This window comes from Oncorhynchus tshawytscha, linkage group LG16, assembly GCF_018296145.1.
Source record: "Oncorhynchus tshawytscha isolate Ot180627B linkage group LG16, Otsh_v2.0, whole genome shotgun sequence".
Classification (NCBI taxonomy): domain Eukaryota; kingdom Metazoa; phylum Chordata; class Actinopteri; order Salmoniformes; family Salmonidae; genus Oncorhynchus; species Oncorhynchus tshawytscha.
In genome coordinates this window covers 86,335,833-86,362,199 of record NC_056444.1, presented here as the reverse complement: position 1 = coordinate 86,362,199, position 26,367 = coordinate 86,335,833, and the positions used below count along the sequence as shown (strand labels likewise).

The 26,367-nt window shown below is 43.1% G+C and overlaps 1 protein-coding gene across 6 annotated transcripts in view; it reads right to left on the bottom strand.

Annotated features, from left to right (window-relative positions):
• mbd1a (methyl-CpG binding domain protein 1a) overlaps nt 1-13,474 on the bottom strand; it is a 44,948-nt gene extending 31,474 nt beyond the window's left edge. For 2 of the 6 annotated variants that reach the window (XM_042299841.1, XM_042299844.1), the window contains exons 1-6: nt 13,139-13,473; nt 10,447-10,830; nt 9,730-9,950; nt 8,931-9,117; nt 6,395-6,487; nt 5,237-5,954 (exon numbers count right to left, since the gene is read on the bottom strand). In XM_042299841.1, coding sequence (XP_042155775.1) covers nt 5,237-5,954; nt 6,395-6,487; nt 8,931-9,117; nt 9,730-9,950; nt 10,447-10,620 — 1,393 coding nt within the window. In that variant the 5' untranslated portion in view covers nt 10,621-10,830; nt 13,139-13,473. Of the gene's footprint in view, nt 1-5,236; nt 5,955-6,394; nt 6,488-8,930; nt 9,118-9,729; nt 9,951-10,446; nt 10,831-12,830; nt 13,071-13,138 lie in introns of those variants that run through there. The other 4 variants (XM_042299839.1, XM_042299842.1, XM_042299843.1 and 1 more) reach the window with 3 other exon arrangements.
• Between the last annotated feature and the right edge of the window lie 12,893 nt (nt 13,475-26,367).

Below are 26,367 nucleotides of genomic sequence, written 5' to 3'. Positions count from 1 at the left end.
GCTGCTCAGATGCTCTCCATGTTCGGCAGCACTTATCTATGCGAGCAACTTTTCTCCTCGATGAAGATGACCAAAACAACTCACAGGAGACGTCTGACTGATGAACATCTTCGCTCGATACTGAGGATTTCTTCCGCTCAGAGCTTGAGCCCAGACATTGATGAACTAGCATCCAAGAAGAGATGCCAGGTATCTGGCTTGGGTACATCAGATTAGACCAGTGTGCAATAACTAACGTTTTCTTTATGCACTTTTTCTTGCTACAAGGCATGGGCTTGAATGGTTGATTGATTTATTATCATTTTATTTGTAAAATTATTAGCCAGTGGAAAAAGTTTATTTTGGTATTTAAATCAGAAGGCTGCAAATAGAAAAGAGGCATACAATTTTTATTTAAATTTTATTTATTTAATAAATGAATGCCATTGATGTGTTTTTTCATTTGAAATTCAATTTTGCATGTCTCCACTATTAAATTATATATTGTATGGTAATAAGCAATGCTTGTTCCATATTCAATGTTAAAGCAAAACTTGTTTGGGTCCATATTAAAAGGTTAATTTGTTCAATGTTGGCCCGTGACTTTGTTCAGGTTTTACATTTTGGCCCATTGGGTATTTGAGTTTGACACCCCTGTTTTAAACTGTTAAGAGGAATAAACAAGGTTGTCCACTATCGGTATATCTATTTATTGTTGCCATCGAAATGTTAGCTGTTAAAATGAGATCCAACAATAATATTAAGAGATTAGAAATCCGTGGCTTTTAAACACAAGTGTTTCATTGTACGCTGATGATTCATGTCTTCATTTAAATCAACAATTAGAATCCCTCCACAGCCTCTTAGAGGATCTAGATACTTTTGCTAACCTCTTTGGATTAAAACCAAGTGTACTATATTATGTATTGGATCACAAACAAACAAAAAAATCAAAAAGACATTTTCACTCCAATACATTTTTATATAAAGTTAGCAAAAATAGATCTTGCTATCAGGGAAAGGAAAATACCTGTATATATGTGGAAAAATCACCCTGATTAACTCTTTAGTCATATCACAGTTTACCTATTTGCTTATGGTTTTGCCTACACCTAGCAACCTGCTTTTTAAATTATATGAACAAATAAATATTACATTGTATTTGGAATGGCAAGCCAGACAAAATTGTTGGATGTTTTCGAGGCACAACATTACCGACCATAAAGCGCCAATGTAAACTGAGGTTTTTGAATATAAATATGAACTTTATCGAACATACATGTATTGTGTAACATGAAGTCCTATGAGTGTCATCTGATGAAGATCATTAAAGGTTAGTGATTAATTTTCTCTCTATTTCTGCTTTTTGTGACCCCTCTCTTTGGCTGGAAAATGGCTGTTTGTTTTTTGAGACTAGGCTCTGACCTAACATAATCATATGGTGTGCTTTCGCAGTAAAACCTTTTTGAAATCAGACATGATGGGTAGATTAACAAGAAGTTAAGCTTTAATTTGGTGTATTGCACTTGTGAATGTAAGAAAGTTAAATATTTCAAAAGAATATTTGAATTTCGTGCTCTGCCTTTTCAGCGGATGCCCGCTAGCGGAACCACTAGTCCTAACAAGCTAGAGGTGGGTTATTTTTTTTATATAATTTGCATAATTAACCCAAGATAGACCACAGCCTGTTGTTTCCAATGGGAGAAAATTAATCATAGTGGGCAGATCCAAACACGAGCTAGCGACAGGCGATTGGTTCGTTCTATCATGCATTTCCATATTTCCATTAGGGAACGCCTACTCTGAAGTGGCAGTAACTCAATAAGTCCCTTCACTCCTTATGAACACCATTTTTTTTTTTTAAACGTTAGCAAAGTCTACAAAACTTAGTACAAGCTGTTCGTAACAGATTCTAGTTTTGAAAACAGAAAACAGTTTTGATCTCATCGATGAGAAAATTAGCAGAACGTTGGCCAAAATCCATCTCGCTCCATCTTCTCCCACTGTCGGCCACCGGGCTTCCTCTCACCACCATATTTGAACTTATTCTGTCATCTCGCCGAAAGATTATCTATTGCCTCAGCAAACTGAGTATGTGTGTGTGTGCGTGTAAATAGCTAAAGGCTCAGACGGCTGTCCCCCTCTTGCCTCATGAATGACATCATTACTGGTTGAAGAGACTGCGCACATTTTTATAATATAAGCCACTGTTGATTTTAATATTGGCTGTACTAGACTTTTAAACCTTTTTTTGTTAGAACTATATGGGGTTGATTATATTATTATAATATATATTATATATTATTATTATATTATTATTATGTGTTTTAAAATGATTGTATTTGCTGTTTATACTGTTAGAAATGTTTAATTAAATTGATTAATATTATGGTGTTTCTATTCCAAGAAAAATGAAAATGCATTTTTACATATGTCTGTGTTTCCTCAGGGTTTCCGTTAGGAAAATATGGCGCTGTACAACGTGACCGGTCGGGAGTAGGTCTAGGCTACTAAGCGACTGCGAGTGAAAAGCAAAATAATCTTAACATTTCCAAAGCGGAATTGTAGGCTAACCAATATCCAGATATACTTTTCACTCTTTCACTCACTTTTTTTTATTTTTACAAAAAACGGATTGATTTCTCAAGACCAGTCACCATGATAATCTCAAAGCAGGGCGAAACATTGCTACTGCTTCAAATCTACCAAAGCCACCAGATGTTTCTTTCGATTGTAGTTATCGAGTTGGAGTTTCATTCATAATGAAATATTATGTGAATTAGGCCTCATGTCATTGTCAAAAGTGCAAGAGACACTGTTGCACGACAAACAGGTGCTGTTAGACTACAATATAATGTATCTGACTGTTTGGAACAGTGTAAACACTAAATAAGTCATACCAGTGAGTCTGTTCTAATGAAAAACATTTGTAAAGCCTTTATAATAGAGCACAGAAAAGTTGAAAAACAGACGGATTTGAGAAATTGTTTTATCCGACTGTTTCCGGTTGCGTGAGGCTTGGTGATCACAGAATCAGTAGGATATTAAACAAAACACTCAAATAGTCAACAGAAGCAGGAACAGCATAGGGCTGAGTGATTCACTTGTAAGTTAGCATTTCACGGTAAGGTCTACACCTGTTGTATTCAGCACATGTGACAAATAAAGTTTGATTTGAAGTTTGTCCTTTTTTTAACCTTTATGCTACACTTTACAATAGGACTCAACTCTGACTGACCGCAGCATCTATCAGTAGCCTGAACTGTGGCACAAAATTGGGGGATTTTCCACACCTAGCCGAGCTATCAGACTATCCTTTTGTAAAATTACTGGAGGTGTGAATGTTTCAGTCAGTCTCTCTCCTATCGCACTAGAGTCCTGCATCAGGCAAAAAACATCAGCTGGCGGGTAGTCCCAGAGTTGAGAGAGAACTTTGGTAAATACAAAATGGCGCAATTACACTTGACATGTGGACTGATGATTTTCAAAAAATAGGATACTTGTGCCTTACAGCTCATTACGTAAAGAAGAGTGGATGTTATCCACCAGAGTGGGACAGCGCAGCTCAAAACTGCAGATAACACGAGGCCAGCTACTGTGAAAGAACACGAGGCCAGCTACTGTGAAAGAACACTTATGAATCTTGTTCATTTCCTCTAACCTGGTTCTAAAGGATAAACCTATGGACGGATGTGTGGTTGCAGAGACTTATTTGTTGTCTAATATTAGAAGGCTCTTTAAAATGCGATTTGAGTTGGCAAAATGTGCCTCATTGCATGCATGCGCTGGTTTATTTTTTTAGCCAAAATGTTGAATAGACATGCAGACAATTTAAATGAAATGTAGGTAAAATAGGAATAATAGCCTACTGTCTGTAGTCATAAAAACAATTAGGCTAAATAAAATATATTCATGTTATTTTGTTGGGTAACGGATTGGTTCTCGGGAACTCATTAGAACTACGTTGCTAACAGACCGTAGCATAGCCTACCTGAATGAATTTTAGAGCTACGTTGCTAACAGACCGTAGCATAGCCTACCTGAATGAATTTTAGAGCTACGTTGCTAACAGACCGTAGCATTGCCTACCTGAATGAATTTTAGAGCTACGTTGCTAACAGACCGTAGCATAGCCTACCTGAATGAATTTTAGAGCTACGTTGCTAACAGACCGTAGCATAGCCTACCTGAATGAATTTTAGAGCTACGTTGCTAACAGACCGTAGCATAGCCTACCTGAATGAATTTTAGAGCTACGTTGCTAACAGACCGTAGCATAGCCTACCTGAATGAATTTTAGAGCTACGTTGCTAACAGACCGTAGCATAGCCTACCTGTGTATTATGCCTAGTGGGACGCTCTGTTGTGTGTTTTTTGTTTTGTGTCTGACAGTTCTACTGTGCTATTATATTCACTCTGTTACGTAGAAGCCTATCATTATGTGATCTCAGCTTCTATATAACTTTATTAAAACGAGCCCCATTCACCAGAGTAGCCCTCTACTGCCTAAAGTACAGAAGCAACACGTGTGCAGAAGCTTCGGAATCTTTAGTTTTTTTTTTGAGGGGGGTGGGGGATCTGGGAAAAGTCTGATCTGCAGCCACTCTGTTCAGAATCTTTAGTTTTTTTTGAGGGGGGGTGGGGGATCTGGGAAAAGTCTGATCTGCAGCCACTCTGTTCAGAATCTTTAGGTTTTTTTTTTTTTTTGGGTGGGGGATCTGGGAAAAGTCTGATCTGCAGCCACTCTGTTCAGAATCTTTAGGGGTTTTTTTTGAGGGGGTGGGGGATCTGGGAAAAGTCTGATCTGCAGCCACTCTGTTCAGAATCTTTAGGGGTTTTTTTGAGGGGGTGGGGGATCTGGGAAAAGTCTGATCTGCAGCCACTCTGTTCAGAATCTTTAGGGGTTTTTTTGAGGGGGTGGGGGATCTGGGAAAAGTCTGATCTGCAGCCACTGTTCAGAATCTTTAGGGGTTTTTTGAGGGGGTGGGGGATCTGGGAAAAGTCTGATCTGCAGCCACTCTGTTCAGAATCTTTAGGTTTTTTTTTGAGGGGGGTGGGGGATCTGGGAAAAGTCTGATCTGCAGCCACTCTGTTCAGAATCTTTAGGGAAGCTGGCTGGCTAACTCCTTGATCCTGTTTTGTAGTCTAGCCCTCTGAGAAAGATAAGCCAGTGTTACTGAGCGGACTATCCCTGGCTTGTTGAAAACAAAAGAATGGAGAGAAAAAAAGAAAATGAAGAAGAAAAAAAAGGACTCACCATCTTTGTCATTGGCTGTTTTCATCTGCTGAATCCTCTCACCGTAGGAGCCTGGCCTAAGGGACGTTACTTCCACTGACTCTGCCTGTCCACGTCTACCTGTACAAGTTGGTTTCTCGGTGTCCATTTCTCTGTGTCCATTCAGCACAATATTAGATCCACTCCACTGTTGGGTCCACTGGGTTACCAGGGAACGGTGCTGAGGGGGAGGGGAGGTGATTGGGTCCAGATCCACATCCGGCCTATGGATCACTACTACCTTCCTGTGCCTCTCTGGGGTTTGTAGTCCTAATTGAGAGAGCGGATTCTTGGTTGGGCTAGGTGGTTGTAGTCCTGACTGAAGGAGCTGGTTGTTGGTCGGGCTGAGAGGCAGGAGAGACTGAGACAGATGAGGGATTACCGCGTCTCGGCTTGAAGAGGCCACGGCACTGATTCTCTGTGGGGAGATCTGCTCCAGACGGAGAGAGGGGGAGCCCCTGGCCAGGGATGGCTTAGGGGTGGTGGGGAGGCTGTTGTGGATAACAGCAGTGGGGGACTGTGTGATGTGTGGGAAGCTGGCCTGACTCTGTGGTGTGCGCTGGGGAGTTCCAGGGAAGCCATCGGGGGTGTGGTTCCGGTCCAGGTCTGGAGTGCCTGTCCTGGGGGTGTCGGTCATAGGGGTACCAGCCCTGGAGGTGCTCGTACTAGAGGAGTGAACTTCCTCCAAGTGGTTCAAATGCTGTGGTGAGGAAATAAACCTAAATATTTTTTTTTTTACATAACTACTGTGTACATACACAGCAATATCGGAGGTGGAAACCAGGGTTGATCACTAGGAACCAATCAGAAGCAAGCGGGCTGAAAACGGGGACGGTTCTACCTTATTCACTAATGAATAAGACCCATGGCACCAGGAATAATAATGGCACCAGGAATAATAATGGCACCAGGAATAATAATGGCACCCGGAATAATAATGGCACCCGGAAGTAAGGCCCCCGGGAATAATAATGGCACCAGGAAGTAAGGCCCCCGGGAATAATAATGGCACCAGGAAGTAAGGCCCCCGGGAATAATAATGGCACCAGGAAGTAAGGCCCCCGGGAATAATAATGGCACCAGGAATAATAATGGCACCAGGAATAATAATGGCACCAGGAAGTAAGGAAGTGTTTTTACCTTCAACCTGCTCTTCTCATCCAAGAAGAGTCCTGACTGGAAGTCAAAACGAGAGAGGTCCATGCCACCACGGAGGTATTTGGTCAGTTCAACCTTAGAATATAGAATATAACTTTATTGACCATCCAAGGCAAGACAACGTTATTTAGCATCAATGTAAAACATCACATACAGATCATACACATGCAGCCTACAATACCAGTATCACCCCACTCCTTAGTATCATGGGCCATACCAGTATCTCCATACCAGTATCACCCCACTCCTTAGTATCATGGGCCATACCAGTATCACCATACCAGTATCTCCATACCAGTATCACCCCACTCCTTAGTATCATGGGCCATACCAGTATCTCCATACCAGTATCACCCCACTCCTTAGTATCATGGGCCATACCAGTATCTCCATACCAGTATCACCCCACTCCTTAGTATCATGGGCCATACCAGTATCTCCATACCAGTATCACCCCACTCCTTAGTATCATGGGCCATACCAGTATCTCCATACCAGTATCACCCCACTCCTTAGTATCATGGGCCATACCAGTATCTCCATACCAGTATCACCCCACTCCTTAGTATCATGGGCCATACCAGTATCACCATACCAGTATCTCCATACCAGTATCACCCCACTCCTTAGTATCATGGGCCATACCAGTATCACCATACCAGTATCTCCATACCAGTATCACCCCACTCCTTAGTATCATGGGCCATACCAGTATCACCCCACTCCTTAGTATCATGGGCCATACCAGTATCTCCATACCAGTATCACCCCACTCCTTAGTATCATGGGCCATACCAGTATCTCCATACCAGTATCACCCCACTCCTTAGTATCATGGGCCATACCAGTATCACCATACCAGTATCTCCATACCAGTATCTCCATACCAGTATCACCCCACTCCTTAGTATCATGGGCCATACCAGTATCTCCATACCAGTATCTCCATACCAGTATCACCCCACTCCTTAGTATCATGGGCCATACCAGTATCTCCATACCAGTATCACCCCACTCCTTAGTATCATGGGCCATACCAGTATCTCCATACCAGTATCACCCCACTCCTTAGTATCATGGGCCATACCAGTATCTCCATACCAGTATCACCCCACTCCTTAGTATCATGGGCCATACCAGTATCACCATACCAGTATCACCATACCAGTATCTCCATACCAGTATCACCCCACTCCTTAGTATCATGGGCCATACCAGTATCTCCATACCAGTATCACCCCACTCCTTAGTATCATGGGCCATACCAGTATCTCCATACCAGTATCACCCCACTCCTTAGTATCATGAGCCATACCAGTATCTCCATACCAGTATCACCATACCAGTATCTCCATACCAGTATCACCCCACTCCTTAGTATCATGGGCCATACCAGTATCTCCATACCAGTATCTCCATACCAGTATCACCCCACTCCTTAGTATCATGGGCCATACCAGTATCTCCATACCAGTATCACCATACCAGTATCTCCATACCAGTATCTCCATACCAGTATCTCCGTACCAGTATCTCCGTACCAGTATCTCCATACCAGTATCACCCCACTCCTTAGTATCATGGGCCATACCAGTATCTCCATACCAGTATCACCATACCAGTATCTCCATACCAGTATCTCCATACCAGTATCTCCGTACCAGTATCTCCGTACCAGTATCTCCGTACCAGTATCTCCATACTTCAAAACCACATGCATTTATTTTTACACGCTATAACACACAATATTTTACACAATGCAGGTTTTTAAAGGACCAGAGTTTAAAAATCTGTTTATTGGTCGTATACACCGCAGGTGTAGAGAAATGCTTATGTTTCTAGCTCCAACAGTGTAGCAATATCTACTAATTTAATAACTATACACACAGAATCCAAAAAGTTGTTAAAAAAAAAGAAAGAAGATATCGTAATGAGTTAGGAATATAAATATACACTAGGTGGTTCGAGTCCTGAATGCTGATTGGCTGACAGCCGTGGTATATCAGCCTTGTGTAACACGGGTATGGGAAAAAAAAAAACATTTATTAAAATTGGTAGACAGTTTGTAATAGCAATTAGGCACCTTGGGGGTTTGTGGTATATGGCCAATATACCACGGCTAATGGCAGCATCCATGCACTCTGCGTTGAGTCGTGCGATAAGAACAGCACTTAGCCGTGGTATATTGGCCATATATCACAGACCCCCTGAGGTGCCTTATTGCTGTTATAAACTGGTTACCAACGTAAGTAGAACAGAAAAAAAAAAAAAAAAAAAGACATGGTTTTTGTCATACCCGTGGTATACGATCTGATATACCACGGCTTTCAGCCAATCAGCGTTCAGGACTCTTTACCACATGATGAACACCTTCTCTTTCTACGACATAGACTGACCAGGTGAATCCAGGTGAAAGCTATGATCCCTTTATTGAGGTCACCTGTTAATTCCACTTCAAACATTAATTCATACCTGACCGCTACCCTTTCTCGCTGTAGAAGTATTTAGAAGTGTTCACCTTGCTCCTCATGCGGTCCCCACAAGGACTGCAGTAGTACGTGTCCCACTTCCTCTTAGCGGGCAGGGTGGTTGAGCGTCGGAACACCACTTTGCGTTTCCAGCCCGGTCCTAAAGAGGAGCAATCTTCCCAGTCGTCGTCAGCCTGTACCGGAACCTTCCACCTCCACCTGCGCTTAGGAGCCGGTCTGGACAAAGGATAACGTATGTCTGAGCCAGAACAACCCACATAACACTAGTCTATCTCCTGTTTCTGTAGTGAGACAGCTTGATGTACCAGTCCACCTGGGGCGGCAGGGTAGCCTAGTGGTTAGAGCGTTGGACTAGTAACTGGAAGGTTGCAAGTTCAAACCCCCGAGCTGACATGGTACAAATATGTCATTCTGCCCCTGAACCAGGCAGTTAGCCTAGGAACAGTGGGTTGTCATTGAAAATAAGAATTTGTTCTGAACTGACTTGCCTAGTTAAAGAAAGGTAAAGCTCTGCTAAGAGACATCCATCCCTTTTTATTTGAACAGAAAAGGTAACAAGCTGTCAGGTTGCACATGGTACGCTCGGTTAATGAGACAACGGTTCTTAAAAACCAAAAGAAAGTGGCAGAACGCAGACACTAACAAATGTAATAAATAATAAATAATAAAAACGATGACCATTTTACATTTCAGTCATATAGTAGACGCTCTAAAATCCAGAGAATTTAGTGGGGAAAACAACCAGAATTCAGTCATTACAAGTAGCCACTATCAGCTAAATCAGTTACCAGGAAGATCAAGTGTGAGTGAAGAAATTAAATTCCATACCTCTGTTCATTATCACGCTCCTCCATCTCTTCCCCATCGTCAATATCGTCCTCCCCCAGGGGCTCAGACCAGGCTCCAGGCGGCCCATCCAGACACCTCTCTCCTTCCCTTGTCCCTTGGGTCAAAACCAGTCGTTCACTGGAGACCGTGTGCATCTGGACCTCTGCTCCTAGAGGGAGCATGTCGTTCTCCAGCTGGATCAGCGCCTCTTCACCACGGGTCTGTCGCGTTACAGAACATTCAGATAGAAAAAGGGAAATGGTGTCAACTCTAGTCACTGTTCAGGAGGATGTAATGCCACAGAACATTCAGATAGAAATGGGGTGTAGAACAAATATGATTGTCTCAAAATAGGAAAAAATGCTAGCTTAAAAAATATATATAAAAATAAAAATTGGCTTGTTGCAGATACGTGGGAATAATTTGATGCCATTTTTTTAAAAACACATTTAAAAAAAAAAGACCTGCTATAGCTGAATAAACTGAAATTATGGTGCCAAGAGTGTAAAATGTATACAACGTAATTCCTATGTAAAGGACTGTAAATTGCTTAGGATAAAAAAGTGTCTGCCTAATGGCATATGTTAATATATAATACTTTTCTTTAAAGTTACAATTGTCTGTTGGATAAAATAAGGACTGGAGTGAGCTCTGTCTGTTTTCTTTCTGCAATGTTCAAAACCGTCTTTCAGATCACTGAAAACACCCCTCACTCACCTCTTCTTCGGCCCCGGCCTGGTCTCCCTGATTGGCTCCCTCTCCGAGGTCTGGAGCCTGATTGGCCGCGTGGCTCAGGGGTGTGTCCTCCTCCAGAGCAATGTGTCGTGCCACCATCCTACCCTCTACTGTGTCTCTCCTTAGGATGAGCGGTTTAGGGCGCTTCCTGTCCATGTCGGGTCGAATGTAATCTAGTTAGGCCTACTCACTGTTTATCATCCATGTTCAGTAACGTTACTGACTCACAGCAAACACAGGTCCTCCTCTGTTCTCGTCTGTAGCCTTACGACATATGAAGGTCTATACACAAAGTCTCTAGTCTCTTCATCTTGGCATTTGTGGTGGTAAGGGGTTTGGGTGGGGTCAGCTGATGTTTGGGAAACTCTGAAATAAAAGGAAAAAATGTCAGTCGGTATCATTATTTATTATAATATAGAAAGAACGAGGAAACAAAATGGACAGTTCTGAAATTAACAATATATAACCTACATTCAAAATGTTAATTCAAAAGTCTCAACCATTGACAACGATTGCTAGGACCAAACATGTAATTTACTGTGAACTAACATGCAAGGCATACGTTAAATAGAAACAACAAGAAACCATGGACATTGGCTCGATTGAAACCATCAATCTGGAGCTTGGCGTTCACCCATGTGGGTTTCCAAGGCTACACGCTGGTGCCTTGGCGATATGTTTAGCACCGGGAGAAGAAGAAGAAGAAGAAAAAAAAAATGATGTGGTTGCCATGGTGATCACAGCGCACTGATCGAGGGCGGGCCGGCAGAACAAAACAAAAACACTTGTCTGCAGAAATGCAGCAACATAATAACGTAATGCTGACACCACTTTCCAAGATAACAGAACACGAGTGAAAAAAAAAGGCCTAATGGATCATTTATAAACAAGCTTATGAGAAAATAATTACCAGGGAGAGAGTGTGGGAAATGTAATACCTAAATGATTAAGCGTACACCTGCAGAGTTAGAATATTACAGGCCTTTGGGGTTGCTCTTCGAAGTTTAAACCCTGCCCGTGTTTTAAATCCAACCAATCACCTGGCGGCTTAAATTAATCAATTAGTCATATTGACTAATTAAACTACAAAACTCACAAGGAACCCCACATCATCAAGCTTTAAACACAGTGCTAGTAAGGTGGGAACTGGCTGGTATATTTTTGTCAAAAGCCATTTGTCAACGTGCTTTGCAGAATAGGTTGTATGGTGTCTGTTCACAACACTGCTAATCAATTCAGTCTTTGCCTAAATCAAATTTTCTCTAGGTCTCCAAAGCAAGAGGCAAACCTTCTGGCATTATAACAGTCAAATTCAAATCTAACTTTAAAATAAAAAAAATTGGGGGGGCCCGCCCCCGCCCTACCTAATAGAATGGTAGGGGAAACACTGAATCAATGACTGCAGCACTGTGCTCAAATCACAATGAAGCACAGCCCCTTGTATACAGGAGTGCATAGGAATGCACTTAAGTCCCTCTGGAAAAGTGTCTGCTAAGATGTCAAAAAATATAAATAGAACTGAGAAAAACCTCAATATCATCATGAAAATGTGTTTGGGTTATTGTAATAATATTATCTGGTAGGCTATTTAAGACTGACTGGTGTCAGATCTCCTTATCAACCTGTAGTTGATGAATGGGCCATCTGCCAAGTTATTGTTAGTTACAGCCTTGACCAACTCAAAACACAGTAGCACGGCCAGCTGTTTCGAACTGCAGCAATGAAATCACTACAACTTCATTTGATTGTAGTGTTGTTTTGATGAACATTACCAACACGTTTGATACAGAGCTAGTGACCCAAAAAGCTGTTATCTACCAAACTCTTAAAAACAACAACTGGAAACATGGCTTGGTTGTTGCTAGTCATTAACATGGGTAGGCGTGCATCGAAGTACTGTAGCAACAAAAAAAAACACTTTCATGTTCCATCCGCCATGATTCAGCCTGGTAGTCGGATCCATGTGACTCACAACAACAGGGGATGTATTCATTACACAGATTCTGTTGCATAACGTTTACGTTTGTGAAACACGTTTTTTTTTTTTCTCTCCCGGCAAACGTTCTTCGACGTCACGTAAAAACTGGGTACTTAAACGGAAGTTGTAGTTCACTTTGAAATGGTTTCCACTCGTTGCCATTCCAATCTGAATAGTCTGCAAAGTGCCGTCTCTGAAGTGATGACCCCGGTGCTGGGTTTCTTCAACCTCTTCCATACGTTTATTTTTTTTAATATATTTTTTTTAAGAGACACTACTGAACTACAACTTATTTTTTGAGAACAAAACTGAACTCAAAAGCGTTTGAAGTAACGTTTCTGTTCCACAGACAAAACGTTTTTCAGCAGAATCAACGTAATGAATATACCCTTCCTCGTTGTGTAGGACCCTCCTCTGCTGCTCACTCCCCCTCTCTCCGTTCTCCGTCCACGGCTCCGTGTGTTTTCCCCTCGGCGCTACTACTGAAAAACTGCTCATTGCAGGAGAATGTTATGCGCTACTCAGATTTATTTCTTCTAATTCTCATGTTATAATGATTCTGTTTTGAAAAAAACTCCATTCGTGATTTTTTTTTTGGTCAGCGATGTAGCGCCAATCTTTGTTAATAATTTGCAACGTTGCAACAAATGTAAACAAACCCTCTAAAATGGACAGAAATTCGTTGAAAATACTCACACAGTAAAGCTTCTTCCATCGCGGCCGAAATCACGTTCGATCGTCTTCCTGTTCTCGTTTCCGTTTTTTTCTTCAGGGGACTAATGTGTTGAACTGGGCATGTGCAGAACGAGCGGGAAGGGACGGCGATCGGCAAGATCATTTAACAAAAATAATTAAAGTATCGGCCAATTTGTATCGAGTCCAACTTTGAATGGTGACCGAGTTAAGTGCACTATGACCAGTGCATCATGGGACTTAATGTCTCTGAATATTATAAATGTTGTTACCTTAGTGAAGAATGATGGTAGAGGATCACGAACATGTTTAGACTCAATAAGACTAATGCCCTGATAAGACTAATTAGCCTACCCCATGATCAAACATTGCGACCCTCTCCCTTCTACGCAATCCCTTTGAGGGTCGGTGAGAACGTCAGAAAATGCGGTCTCTGTTGAATAGTATAAATATTGGGGGAGGGGTCACGCTCATGAATGGAATCGGACCTATACCATTTATTTGATTATTATTATCTCTTATGATAATCGATTTGTTCATTTGACATTTTAGTCATTTAGCAGACGCTGTTATCCAGAGCAAGTTACAGTTTGTGCATTCATCGTAAGATAGCTTGGCGAGACAACCCCATATCGCAGTCATAGTCCGTACATTTTTCCTCAATGCAGCTATCAGAAAAGCCAGCAAAACTGACGAGGATCAAACTGATTTTAGATCTTGAAAAAGAGGCCTATTCTAAAACAAATATGGATGAACCAATATCTGGAAGTAGGCCATCACACCCAACCATTTGTGCTGTAAAATGAATAGGATATCCATTCAAATGTCTCACTGGCAGGTTTTAATTTGTCACACAATTCCTAAACTCCATTCCAATACTCGGTTAAGAAGAAAAAGATGTAATGTGGACACATTAACACCGTCAGTAACATGATGTCAGACAACACTTGAAAACGCTCTTCGACAGTTTGTGGGAAAATAGGAAACACATGTGGCTCCTCATGTTGCTTTGTCCACACCATGAATCCCTGTGTACAGTTGAAGTCGGAAGTTTACATACACCCTTCGCCAAATACATGTACTCACTTTTTCACAATTCTGTCTTAGGTCAGTTAGGATCACCACTTTATTTTAAGAATGTGAAATGTCAGAAAAATAGTTGAGAGAATTATTTATTTCAGCTTGTATTTCTTTCATCACATTCCCAGTGGGTCAGAAGTTACACTCAATTAGTATTTGGTAGCATTGCCTTTAAATTGTTTAACTTGGGTCAAACATTTCAGTTAGCCTTCCACAAGCTTCCCACAATAAGTTGGGTGAATTTTGGCCCATTCCTCCTGACAGAGCTGGTGTAACTGAGTCAGGTTTGTAGGCCTCCTTGCTCGCACATGTTTTTTCAGTTCTACCCACAAATGTTCCATAGGATTGAGGTCAGGGCTTTGTGATGGCCACTCCAATACCTTGACTTTGTTGTCCTTAAGCCATTTTTCCACAACTTTGGAAGTATGCTTGGGGTCATTATCCATTTGGAAGACCCATTTGCGAACAAGTTTAACTTCCTGACTGATGTCTTGAGATGTTGCTTCAATATATCCACATAATTTCCCTCCCTTATGATGCCATCTATTTTGTGAAGCGCACCAGTCTCTCCTGCAGCAAAGCACCCCTGTGCTTCACAGTTGGGATGGGGTTCTTCGGCTTGCAAGCCTCCCCCTTTTTCTTCCAAACATAATGATGGTCATTATGGCCAAACAGTTCTATTTTTGTTTCATCAGACCAGAGGACACTTCTCCCAAAAGTACGATCTTTGTCCCCATGTGCAGTTGCAAACCGTAGTCTGGCTTTTGTATGGCAGTTTTGGAGCAGTGGCTTCTTCCTTGCTGAGCGGCCTTTCAGGTTATGTCCATATAGGACTCGTTTTACTGTGGATATAGATACTTATGTACCTGTTTCCTCCAGCATCTTCACAAGGTCCTTTGCTGTTGTTCTGGGATTCGGCGCCGACAGAGATGGCCGCCTCGCTTCGCGTTCCTAGGATACTATGCAGTTTTTTGTTTTTTTACGTGTTATTTCTTACACTAGTACCCCAGGTCATCTTAGGTTTCTTTACATACAGCCGAGAAGAACTACTGAATATAAGATCAGCATCAACTCACCATCAGTACGACCAAGAATATGTTTTTCGCGATGCGGATCCTGTGTTCTGCCTTACAACCAGTGTAACCGAGTGGATCACATGCAGCGACCAAAAAAAAAAACGACTCAGAAAAAGAGGGAAACGAAGCGGTCTTCTGGTCAGACTCCGGAGACGGGCACATCGTGCACCACTCCCTAGCATTCTTCTTGCCAATGTCCAGTCTCTTGACAACAAGGTTGATGAAATCCGAGCAAGGGTAGCATTCCAGAGGGACATCAGAGACTGTAACGTTCTTTACTTATCTCATATGTATATACTGTACTCGATATCATCTACTGTATCTTGCCTATGCTGCTCTGTACCATCACTCACCATCACTCACTCATTCATATATCCTTATGTACATATTCTTTATCCCCTTACACTGTGTATGACAGTAGTTTTTTTTGGAATTGTTAGTTAGATTACTTGCTCGTTATTACTGCATTGTTGGAACTAGAAGCACAAGCATTTCGCTACACTCGCATTAACATCTGCTAACCATGTGTATGTGACAAATAAAATTTGATTTGATTTGATTTGATTTGGGATTGATTTGCACTTTTCGCACCAAAGTACATTAATCTCTAGGAGACAGAAAGCGTCTCCATCCTGATCGGTATGACGGCTGCGTGGTCCCATAGTGTTTATACTTATGTACTATTGTTTGTACAGATGAACGTGGTACCTTCAGGCCTTTGGAAATTGTTCCCAAGGATGAACCAGACTTGTGGAGGTCTACAATCTATTTTCTGAGGTCTTGGCTGATTTCTTTTGATTTTCCCTTGATGTCAAGCAAAGAGGCACTGAGTTTGAAGGATAGGCCTTGAAATACATCCACTGTTACACCTCCAATTGACTCAAATGATGTCAACTAGCCTATCAAAAGCTTCTCAAGCCATGACATAATTTTATGGAATTTTCCAAGCTGTTTAAAGGCACAGTCAACTTAGTGTATGTAAACTTCTGACCCACTGGAATTGTGATACAGTGAATTATAAGTGAAATAATCTGTCTCTAAACAATTGTTGGAAAAATGACTTGTCATGCACAACGTGTCATGCACAAAGTAGATGTCCTAACTGACTTGCCAAAACTATAGTTTGTTAACAAGACATTTGTGGAGTGGTTGAAAAACAAGTTTTAATGACTCCAACCTAAGTGTATGTAAACTTCCGATTTCAACCGAATGTGTCCCAAATGGCAACCTGTTCCCTTTATAGTGCACTACTTTTGACCAGGACCTGTCGTGCTCTATGTAGGATGCCATTTGGGATGTAGCCCATGTGAAATGTATAGGTCTACCTACAGCTGGTGTTCCCACATAACTAGTTCTCAGAGAGAGAGAACAGATAACTAGTTCTCAGAGAGAGAGAGAGAACAGATAACTAGTTCTCAGAGAGAGAGAACAGATAACTAGTTCTCAGAGAGAGAGAGAACAGATAACTAGTTCTCAGAGAGAGAGAAGAGATAACTAGTTCTCAGAGAGAGAGAACAGATAACTAGTTCTCAGAGAGAGAGAGAACAGATAACTAGTTCTCAGAGAGAGAGAGAACAGATAACTAGTTCTCAGAGAGAGAGAGAGAACAGATAACTAGTTCTCAGAGAGAGAACAGATAACTAGTTCTCAGAGAGAGAGAACAGATAACTAGGTCTCAGAGAGAGAGAACAGATAACTAGTTCTCAGAGAGAGAGAACAGATAACTAGTTCTCAGAGAGAGAGAGAGAACAGATAACTAGTTCTCAGAGAGAGAGAAGAGATAACTAGTTCTCAGAGAGAGAGAACAGATAACTAGGTCTCAGAGAGAGAGAACAGATAACTAGGTCTCAGAGAGAGAGAACAGATAACTAGGTCTCAGAGAGAGAGAACAGATAACTAGGTCTCAGAGAGAGAGAACAGATAACTAGGTCTCAGAGAGAGAGAACAGATAACTAGGTCTCAGAGAGAGAGAACAGATAACTAGTTCTCTGAGAGAGAGAACAGATAACTAGGTCTCAGAGAGAGAGGCCACATAACAAGGTCTCAGAGAGAGAGTCCACATAACAAGAGACCACATAATCAGAGAGTCCACATAATCAGAGACCAGAACATCAATAAGTATAGAACCTGAGAACACCAGTAGCAAAATGTTTTGCAATGAAAACGAGTTTCTAATGGACAAATTCAGGTAGGTCCTTCCCCATTTTACACCGTTTTTTCCCCCTGTTTGTTTGCATTTGTTTCCTTATAAATGGGGGTGGGGGGGGGAGATGTTATTCAGATAAAACAGAGCACAACGCAACACTGTAATGCAGTACCACTACCCTCATACAGGTGGCGCCACTCCTACAACAGTCATTGATGCATTTTTTTTTTAACTAGGCAAGTTATTTAACTGTCCAAATCCTTATAAACATTTACAAATACAACTAAAATACTCTAATGTAGACCTGGGATGGATGGATGGATGTCTGTCTGTCTGTCTGTCTTTGTAGGTGGAGAGGTCCAGGTGGGCCCAGCTCCACCAGAAGGGAAAAAAATGGGATTAGCCCCTTCAGTTGAAACTTCAGTTTTAGTTTTATGTCCTTTTATAAAAATAGCAAAAAGTTCAAATGATTGAGTGACAAGTTGGAGCAAAATCTGCATCTCCTCTGTGCTGTGTCAGCACAATGGGTATGACTCTAAAAGCTTGGCAGACCTGTATTTGGGGAGTTTCTTCCATTCTTCTCTGCAGAACCTCTCAAACTCTGTCAGGTTGGATAAGGAGCATCGCTGCACAGGTATTTTCAGATCTCCAGAGATGTTCGATAGGGTTTAAGTCCGGGCTCTGGCTGGGACACTCAAGGACATTCAGAGACTTGTGCTGAAGCTACTCCTGCGTTGTCTTCAAATCAAAATCAAATCAAACGTATTTATATAGCCCTTCGTACATCAGCTGATATCTCAAAGTGCTGTACAGAAACCCAGCCTAAAACCCCAAACAGCAAGCAATGCAGGTGTTGAAGCACGTTGGCTAGGAAAAACTCCCTAGAAAGGCCAAAACCTAGGAAGAAACCTAGAGAGGAACCAGGCTATGAGGGGTGGCCAGTCCTCTTCTGGCTGTGCCTGGTGGAGATTATAACAGAACATGGCCAAGATGTTCAAATGTTCATAAATGACCAGCATAGTCAAATGATAGGTCTGGGACAGGTAGCACGTCCGGTGAACAGGACAGGATTCCATAGCCGCAGGCAGAACAGTTGAAACTGGAGCAGCAGCACGGCCAGGTGGACTGGGGACAGCAAGGAGTCATCATGCCAGGTAGTCCTGAGGCATGGTCCTAGGGCTCAGGTCCTCCGAGAGAAAGAAAGAAAGAGAGAAAGAGAGAATTAGAGAGAGCATACTTAAATTCACACAGGACAAGACAGGAGAAGTACTCCAAATGTAACAAACTGACCCTAGCCCCCCGACACATAAACTACTGCAGCATAAATACTGGAGGCTGAGACAGGAGGGGTCAGGAGACACTGTGGCCCCGTCCGACGATACCCCCCGGACAGGGCCAAACAGGAAGGATATAACCCCACCTACTTTGCCAAAGCACAGCCCCTTGGCTGTGTGCTTGTCCTGTTGGAAGGTGAACCTTCGCCCCCAGTCTGAGGTCCTGAGCTTTCTGGAGCAGGTATTGATCAAGGATCTCTCTGTACTTTGCGCCGTTCATCTTTTCCTCGATCCTGACTAGTCTCCCAATCTCTGCTGCTGGTTTCCTCCAGACGTGACGCTTGGCATTCAGGCCAAAGAGTTTCATCAGACCAGATAATATTTTTCTCATCGTCTGAGTCCTTTAGGTGCCTTTTGGCAAACTCCAAGCAGGCTGTCATGTACCTTTTACTGAGGAGTGGCTTCCGTCTGGCCACTCTACCATGAAAGCCTGATTGGTGGAGTGCTGCAGAGATGGTTGTCCTTTTAGAAGGTTCTCCCTTCTCCACAGAGGAACTCTGGAGCTCTGTCAGAGTGACCATCAGGTTTTTGATCATCTGCCTGACCAAGGCCCTTCTCCCCCGATTGCTCAGTTTTGCCGGGCACCCAGCTCTAGGAAGAGTCTTGGTGGTTCCAAACTTCCTCCATTTAAGACTGATGGAGGCCACTGTGTTGTTGTGGATCACTGTATTCTTGGGGTCCTTCCCCAGATCTGTGCCTCAACACAGCATGAACTGACATGTTGTCCCCCCAATTAAAAGATCAGAGAATGAATCTAGTACTGAAAACATAGACTACAGCTAGCTAGCACTACAGTGTATAAAATGTGGTGAGTAGATGACTCAAAGAGAGCAAAAGACAATACTTGAACCGGTTTGAACAAATACATTTCTTCCAAAATGAAAGAGACGCAAGAGAAAAATGTAGAGAGATTGTCATTTTTTCCCACTTTTAGTTTCACTTACTTAGCTAGCCAATGCAGGTAGCTAGTTTACCCTACTGAAACACCCTGCTCAAACAGAGGGATGCTATGTTGGCTAGCTGGCTATGACAGAGGGATGCTATGATAGCTAGTTGGCTATAACAGAGGGATGCTATGTTAGCTAGTTGGCTATAACAGAGGGATGCTATGTTAGCTAACTGGCTATAACAGAGGGATGCTATGTTAGCTAGTTGGCTATAACAGAGGGATGCTATGTTAGCTAGCTGGCTATAACAGAGGGATGCTATGTTAGCTAGTTGGCTATAACAGAGGGATGCTATGTTAGCTAGCTGGCTATAACAGAGGGATGCTATGTTAGCTAGCTGGCTATAACAGAGGGATGCTATGTTAGCTAGTTGGCTATAACAGAGGGATGCTATGTTAGCTAGTTGGCTATAACAGAGGGATGCTATGTTAGCTACCTGGCTATAACAGAGGGATGCTATGTTAGCTAGTTGGCTATAACAGAGGGATGCTATGTTAGCTAACTGGCTATAACAGAGGGATGCTATGTTAGCTAGTTGGCTATAACAGAGGGATGCTATGTTAGCTAGCTGGCTATAACAGAGGGATGCTATGTTAGCTAGTTGGCTATAACAGAGGGATGCTATGTTAGCTAGCTGGCTATAACAGAGGGATGCTATGTTAGCTAGCTGGCTATAACAGAGGGATGCTATCTTAGCTAGCTGGCTATGACTATCCAACACAACACTGGAACTCTTCCAAGTCATGGTAAGCTTTTAATATTACTAACGTATTGTTACCGGGGCCCGCTGATGAAACTGCTTTCTGTTAACCTTTATTTAACTAGGAAAGTCAGTTAAGAAAAAAAATTGTATTTACAATGACTTCCTACCCCAGCCACGCCCTCCCCTAACCCGGACAACGCTGGGCCAATTGTGCACCACCTTATGGGACTCCCAATCACGGCCAGTTGTGATACAGCCTGGAATTGAATCAGGGTGTCTGTAGTGACGCCTGTAGCACTGAGATGCAGTGCCTTAGACCTTTGCACCACTCGGGAGCCCAAACTGCATGATTGTAGCGGTTTTACTAACACGTTAGTTCCAGTAGCTATGTTGACTAGGACGTTACTAATATGGTGACAACGATGTAGGCTGTGTGTAGCGGTTTGGCTTGGATTTTTTTCTTCTCCTGGTCACATACAGTGTTGTCATCAGTCACCCAATATGCTGTAATAGAAATAAGGCCATGAGCACAGTTCTCTTACTGACCTGGCATAGGATCTCTCTATGTGTCTTAGAGCCACCTTGGGGTTGATGGTGGTGTGTTGTTTGTGGCTGCTATGAAAGTGAACTGTTTACGGGGATAAACATACCTGAATTTGCCCAATAGAAACTGCAGGACAGACAGAATATATACACCCTCTGCCTCATTCACATAGAAGAGAGAAACAAAACAACTAAAACAATTCATTCAAGTAATAAGTAATACACAGGTTTGGCACTGAATGATTGGGCTTTTGAGGCTGTGTGTGTGTGTCACTTTCTTTCTCTCCCTCTCTCACCTCTTTGTCCTGTTGCACCACCTGTTGTTTGGACTTGGCGGTGACCCCCTCCAGATCGTGGAAGTGTTTCATTCATGTCCGTGAGTCTCAGGCGGGCTGACTGCTCCTCGGCTATACAGGGAGACTGATGCCAATGCTGTATCCTCTGGAGCACGACTCCAACATCATCATTAAGTTTGCCATTCATTTTCTCAACTGGTACCCGGGGGTCCTTCGGACCAGTCTTCTGAGAACAAAACAACTGACATGTACATATTAGTGTGGAGGCCAAGCCGTTCGGGACGCTACAGACAATTTAGTGAGAAGTCTGATTTTCGAGATGTCTCCTGGTCTGACAAACACCGCTCCAGCACTGTCACCTTGCACCCTCGATGAGGAGGTGCGACAGAGGCAGATGTGGTGGATTGAGACTCATCCAAACACCGCTCTAGCTCTGTCACCTTTCACCTCAGATGAGGAAGTGCTACAGAGGCAGATGTGGTGGATTGAGACTCATCCAAACACCGCTCCAGCTCTGTCACCTTGCACAGCAGATGAGGAAGTGCTACAGAGGCAGAGGTGCTGGATTGAGACTCATCCAAACACCGCTCTAGCTCTGTCACCTTGCACCCTAGATGAGGAGGTGCGACAGAGGCAGATGTGCTGGATTGAGACTCGTCCAATGCAAACAAACAGACATCTGTAGCTTAAACTGACATCTTTTTCTGGGGGATTTTTCCGCAGGGGGCAAGGAAATCGACTCTAGGAGGTTAAACTGAAAGGGTTCAGGAATAGCGGAGGCAGTGCTTCTGTCTTTGTGTTGACTTGGCTGTATCTCAGTGGTTCTAAATCACTAGTTGTTTAGTAAACTGTTGAAAACATGAACTTGCTTGACTGTGTTGCAGGTGATATAACTCTTTGTTTAAATGCAGTAATTGCTTTGTGGACTTCACCGGACGGATGTTGCTCTCTGGTTTTGTGATGAATCAAACGAATGTGTAGTTGATTTTACCTATGCACCGCTACTGCTCTCTGGATTCCTGTCAATCCCCCAAAAAACTGATTCATTAAGCCTTTTCCTTTCTGGAGTCTCATGCCTGCCTGTCAATCCAAACGAAGAGCACTTCCAGTTTGAAATCCAGAACATCCCTAGGGAGCAACAACAGCTTTTGTTAAGACCGGTACAGAAAAAGACATGAGGATTTTTCTGCAATGGTTGAAAATGTTGAGCAAAAAACATACATTTATTTAAAGTTAGAATACTTATATTTTGGTAACTCCTCTTCAGGAATCTTCTTTCATATTTTAATGAAATTGTCTCTCCCCATGTTGGGGAGCCTGGAAACTCTCCCCATGTTGGGGAGCCTGGAAACTCTCCCCATGTTTGGGAGCCTGGAAACTCTCCCCATGTTGGGGAGCCTGGAAACTCTCCCCATGTTGGGGAGCCTGGAAACTCTCCCCATGTTGGGGAGCCTGGAAACTTTCCCCATGTTGGGGAGCCTGGAAACTTTCCCCATGTTGGGGAGCCTGGAAACTCTCCCCATGTTGGGGAGCCTGGAAACTCTCCCCATGTTGGGGAGCCTGGAAACTCTCCCCATGTTTGGGAGCCTGGAAACTCTCCCCATGTTGGGGAGCCTGGAAACTCTCCCCATGTTTGGGAGCCTGGAAACTCTCCCCATGTTGGGGAGCCTGGAAACTCTCCCCATGTTGGGGAGCCTGGAAACTCTCCCCATGTTGGGGAGCCTGGAAACTCTCCCCATGTTGGGGAGCCTGGAAACTCTCCCCATGTTGGGGAGCCTGGAAACTCTCCCCATGTTGGGGAGCCTGGAAACTCTCCCCATGTTGGGGAGCCTGGAAACTCTCCCCATGTTTGGGAGCCTGGAAACTCTCCCCATGTTGGGGAGCCTGGAAACTCTCCCCATGTTTGGGAGCCTGGAAACTCTCCCCATGTTGGGGAGCCTGGAAACTCTCCCCATGTTTGGGAGCCTGGAAACTCTCCCCATGTTGGGGAGCCTGGAAACTCTCCCCATGTTGGGGAGCCTGGAAACTCTCCCCATGTTGGGGAGCCTGGAAACTCTCCCCATGTTGGGGAGCCTGGAAACTCTCCCCATGTTTGGGAGCCTGGAAACTCTCCCCATGTTGGGGAGCCTGGAAACTCTCCCCATGTTGGATGACTTCTTTTGGGGAAGTCCAAAAAAGGACATCTGCAAAATGAAGTCGATCTGAAATAGATTGTTTAACTATGATATCTATCATTCTAAATAATACATATGGTAATAAATGAAACCTTTGGGCCAACTGGGGCGTTTAGTTCCATCTGATAGTCCAGGTGCCAAATGGTAGCAAGCCTTGCTGGAACTGACAGTGTTTGAGTTCTTCAAAGCATCCTTCTATCAAAATGCCATAAAGATCACTGAGCTAAAAACATCTCCAGAAATGACATGAGAATGATAGTATGTTTGACTATGAACACCACGCTGCTAATGCTTTTGAGATGTAAAACATCTTCTATTTTGTTGTTCAAAGCAAAACTACAAATATCACTACGTTATATGTTCCATATTTCTGACATACCTGAGACGGGAAAAAGGCCTCTTGAACGGCCGTGGCCAGACCCCGCACTCTAGTTGGAGGGCTGACAAGAGTCTCGTCAGGCAGAGTGAGTCGGCTGTCTGCGGTCGTTGTGGTGAAGCTGGCCATAGTCCAAAACGGACCAAAGTTTGCTGCTCTGTCTCGCACTCACAAAAGGTGCACCACACTTCAACTTCCTTTCTGCCTCAGAGATGAAACAATATTATAAACAACACTTTAGAATGGTATAAAAATTGTTCTTGTTTTTAAATCACTTTGATGTTGATTGATTGATTGATATAGCAATTTGCAGGATGCTCAATACGCTTACATAGTAAGGGAGAGAGTAATCTCATGGATTACAGGATGTTGCCTGTAATCCATGGCTTCTGTTTGGGATAGGTACGTACCTTCTGGTTGGGATACGACGTACGTCGTCAATGCACTTATTGATGAAGCCAATGACTGAGGTGGTGTACTCCTCAATGCCATCGGAGGAATCCCGGATCATATTACAGTCTGTGCTAGCAGAACAGTCCTGTAGTTTAGCATCGGCTTCTTAGGACCACTTCTGTATTGAGAGAGTCACTGGTTCTTCCTGTTTTACTTTTTGCTTGTAAGCAGAAATCAGGAAGATAGAATTATGGTCAGATTGACCAAATGGAGGGAGAGGGAGAGCTTTGTACACATTTCTGTGTGTGAAGTAAAGGTGACCTTTTTTTCACATCTAGTTGCACAGGTGACATGCTGGTAGAAATGAGATATAACAGATTTAAAATCAAGACCACTATAAGCTTCGCTTCTGGATAAGCATTTTCTTGTTTGCTTATGTCCTTATTCGACTCAGTTGAGTGTCGTCTTAGTGACAGCATCGGTTTGTGGTGGTAAATAGACAGCTCGGAAATATATGGATGAAAACTCTCTTGGTAAATCGTGTGGTCTACAGCTTATCATGAGGTATTCTACCTCAGGCGGGCAGAACCTCGACACTTCCTTAATATTAGAGATGGTGCACCAGCTGTTGTTAACAAACCGCCACCCCTGATCTAACCGGACTCTCCTATTCTGTCCCGCCGATAGAAAAACCAGCTAGATGTATTAACCTTGTTCAACCATGACTCTGAGAAGTGTATTACAGTTCTCAATGCTCCAGTGATACACTCGTAGAAAAAAAAGTGCTATCTAGAACCTTAAAGGGTTCTTTGGGTGTCCCCATAGGAGAACCCTTTCAAGAACCCCTTTTTTTGTTCCAGGTAGAACCCTTTTGGGTTCCATGTAGAACCCTTTCCACAGGGCGTTCTACCTGGAACCAAAAAGGGTTCTACCTGGAACCTAAAAGGGGTTCTTCAAAGGGTTCTCCTATGGGGACACCCAAAGAACCTTTTTTTTTATAAGAGTATAGGATATTCTCGAATGGAGCTCATCCAGTTTATTCTCCAGTGATTGTACATTCACCAATAGAACAGAGGGTAGAGGCGAGTTATTCATTCGCCGCCGTAGTCTCATCAGGATCCCCGCGCCGGCCTTTATAGTGCCCTTTTTCTTTCTACGGATGTGGAGGATTTGGGCCTGGTCCAGGATAATCAATATGTCTTTCGCCTCCGACTCAAGTCCTCGTCCAAATCCAGGTTAGTGATAGCTGGCCAAATACCTTGTCTGTCGTTGAATACCTTGTCTGTCTTGGAAACAACTTCCTGGCAGCATCTGGTCTCCCATCCAGGACCAACCCTGCTTATCTTCAGAAGCAAGCCAGCAGTGGGATGCAGGGTGGTATGCTGCTGGCCAAATACCTTGTCTGCTGTTGAATACCTTGTCTGTCTTGTCAACAACGTCCGGCTGATATACTGCACAGGCAGTGAGATGTCAGGACTCTGCAACACTGGCTTCTGGTACATGCACTGTTTCAGATGCTCAAAGGCTGCTTCGCACTCTGGGACCAATTTCACCTTCTGTGGGCTTGACTTCCTGGTCAGCCCAGTGAGACCAGCAGCTCGGTCTGAGAAGTTGGGAATGAATCGCTGGTACCACCCCACCAAGCTCAAATCAAATAGCTAAATGACCATGATATGACCATCTTAAAACAATTCTAACAACCCCCCCGCTATGGGTTATACTTTTAGGTGTTAAGGGTTAAAACACATACCATTTAAAATGTCTGCCTGCCTGTCTGACTATGGCTGGTCAGTCCGTCTCCTGCCCCTTGCTCTGTCTGGAGTGAAGGAGACGTCATTACTACCACCACATCCATTTCTCCTATTCTAAAACGGAACAGCTGGTACTAGTGGCAGGTAGCCTGTCATGACAGATAGTCTCCACTAGCTGGCAGGATTGCATAAAAAACGTAACACCTGAGCAGCACTGATGCGTTTTGGGGAATACGTGTTAAAAAACGAGTATAAAACATACATGTAGCTGAATGAGATTTATCTTATTTAATTAGATATTTAGTAGCCTATCTAAACTAGAAAAGGGGTAATAGCAGTCAAAACTGCCCGCATTGTGACACACATATATATAGTCATGATAAGAAGAAGCTGGTCAAAAAAAAGTTCTGGTC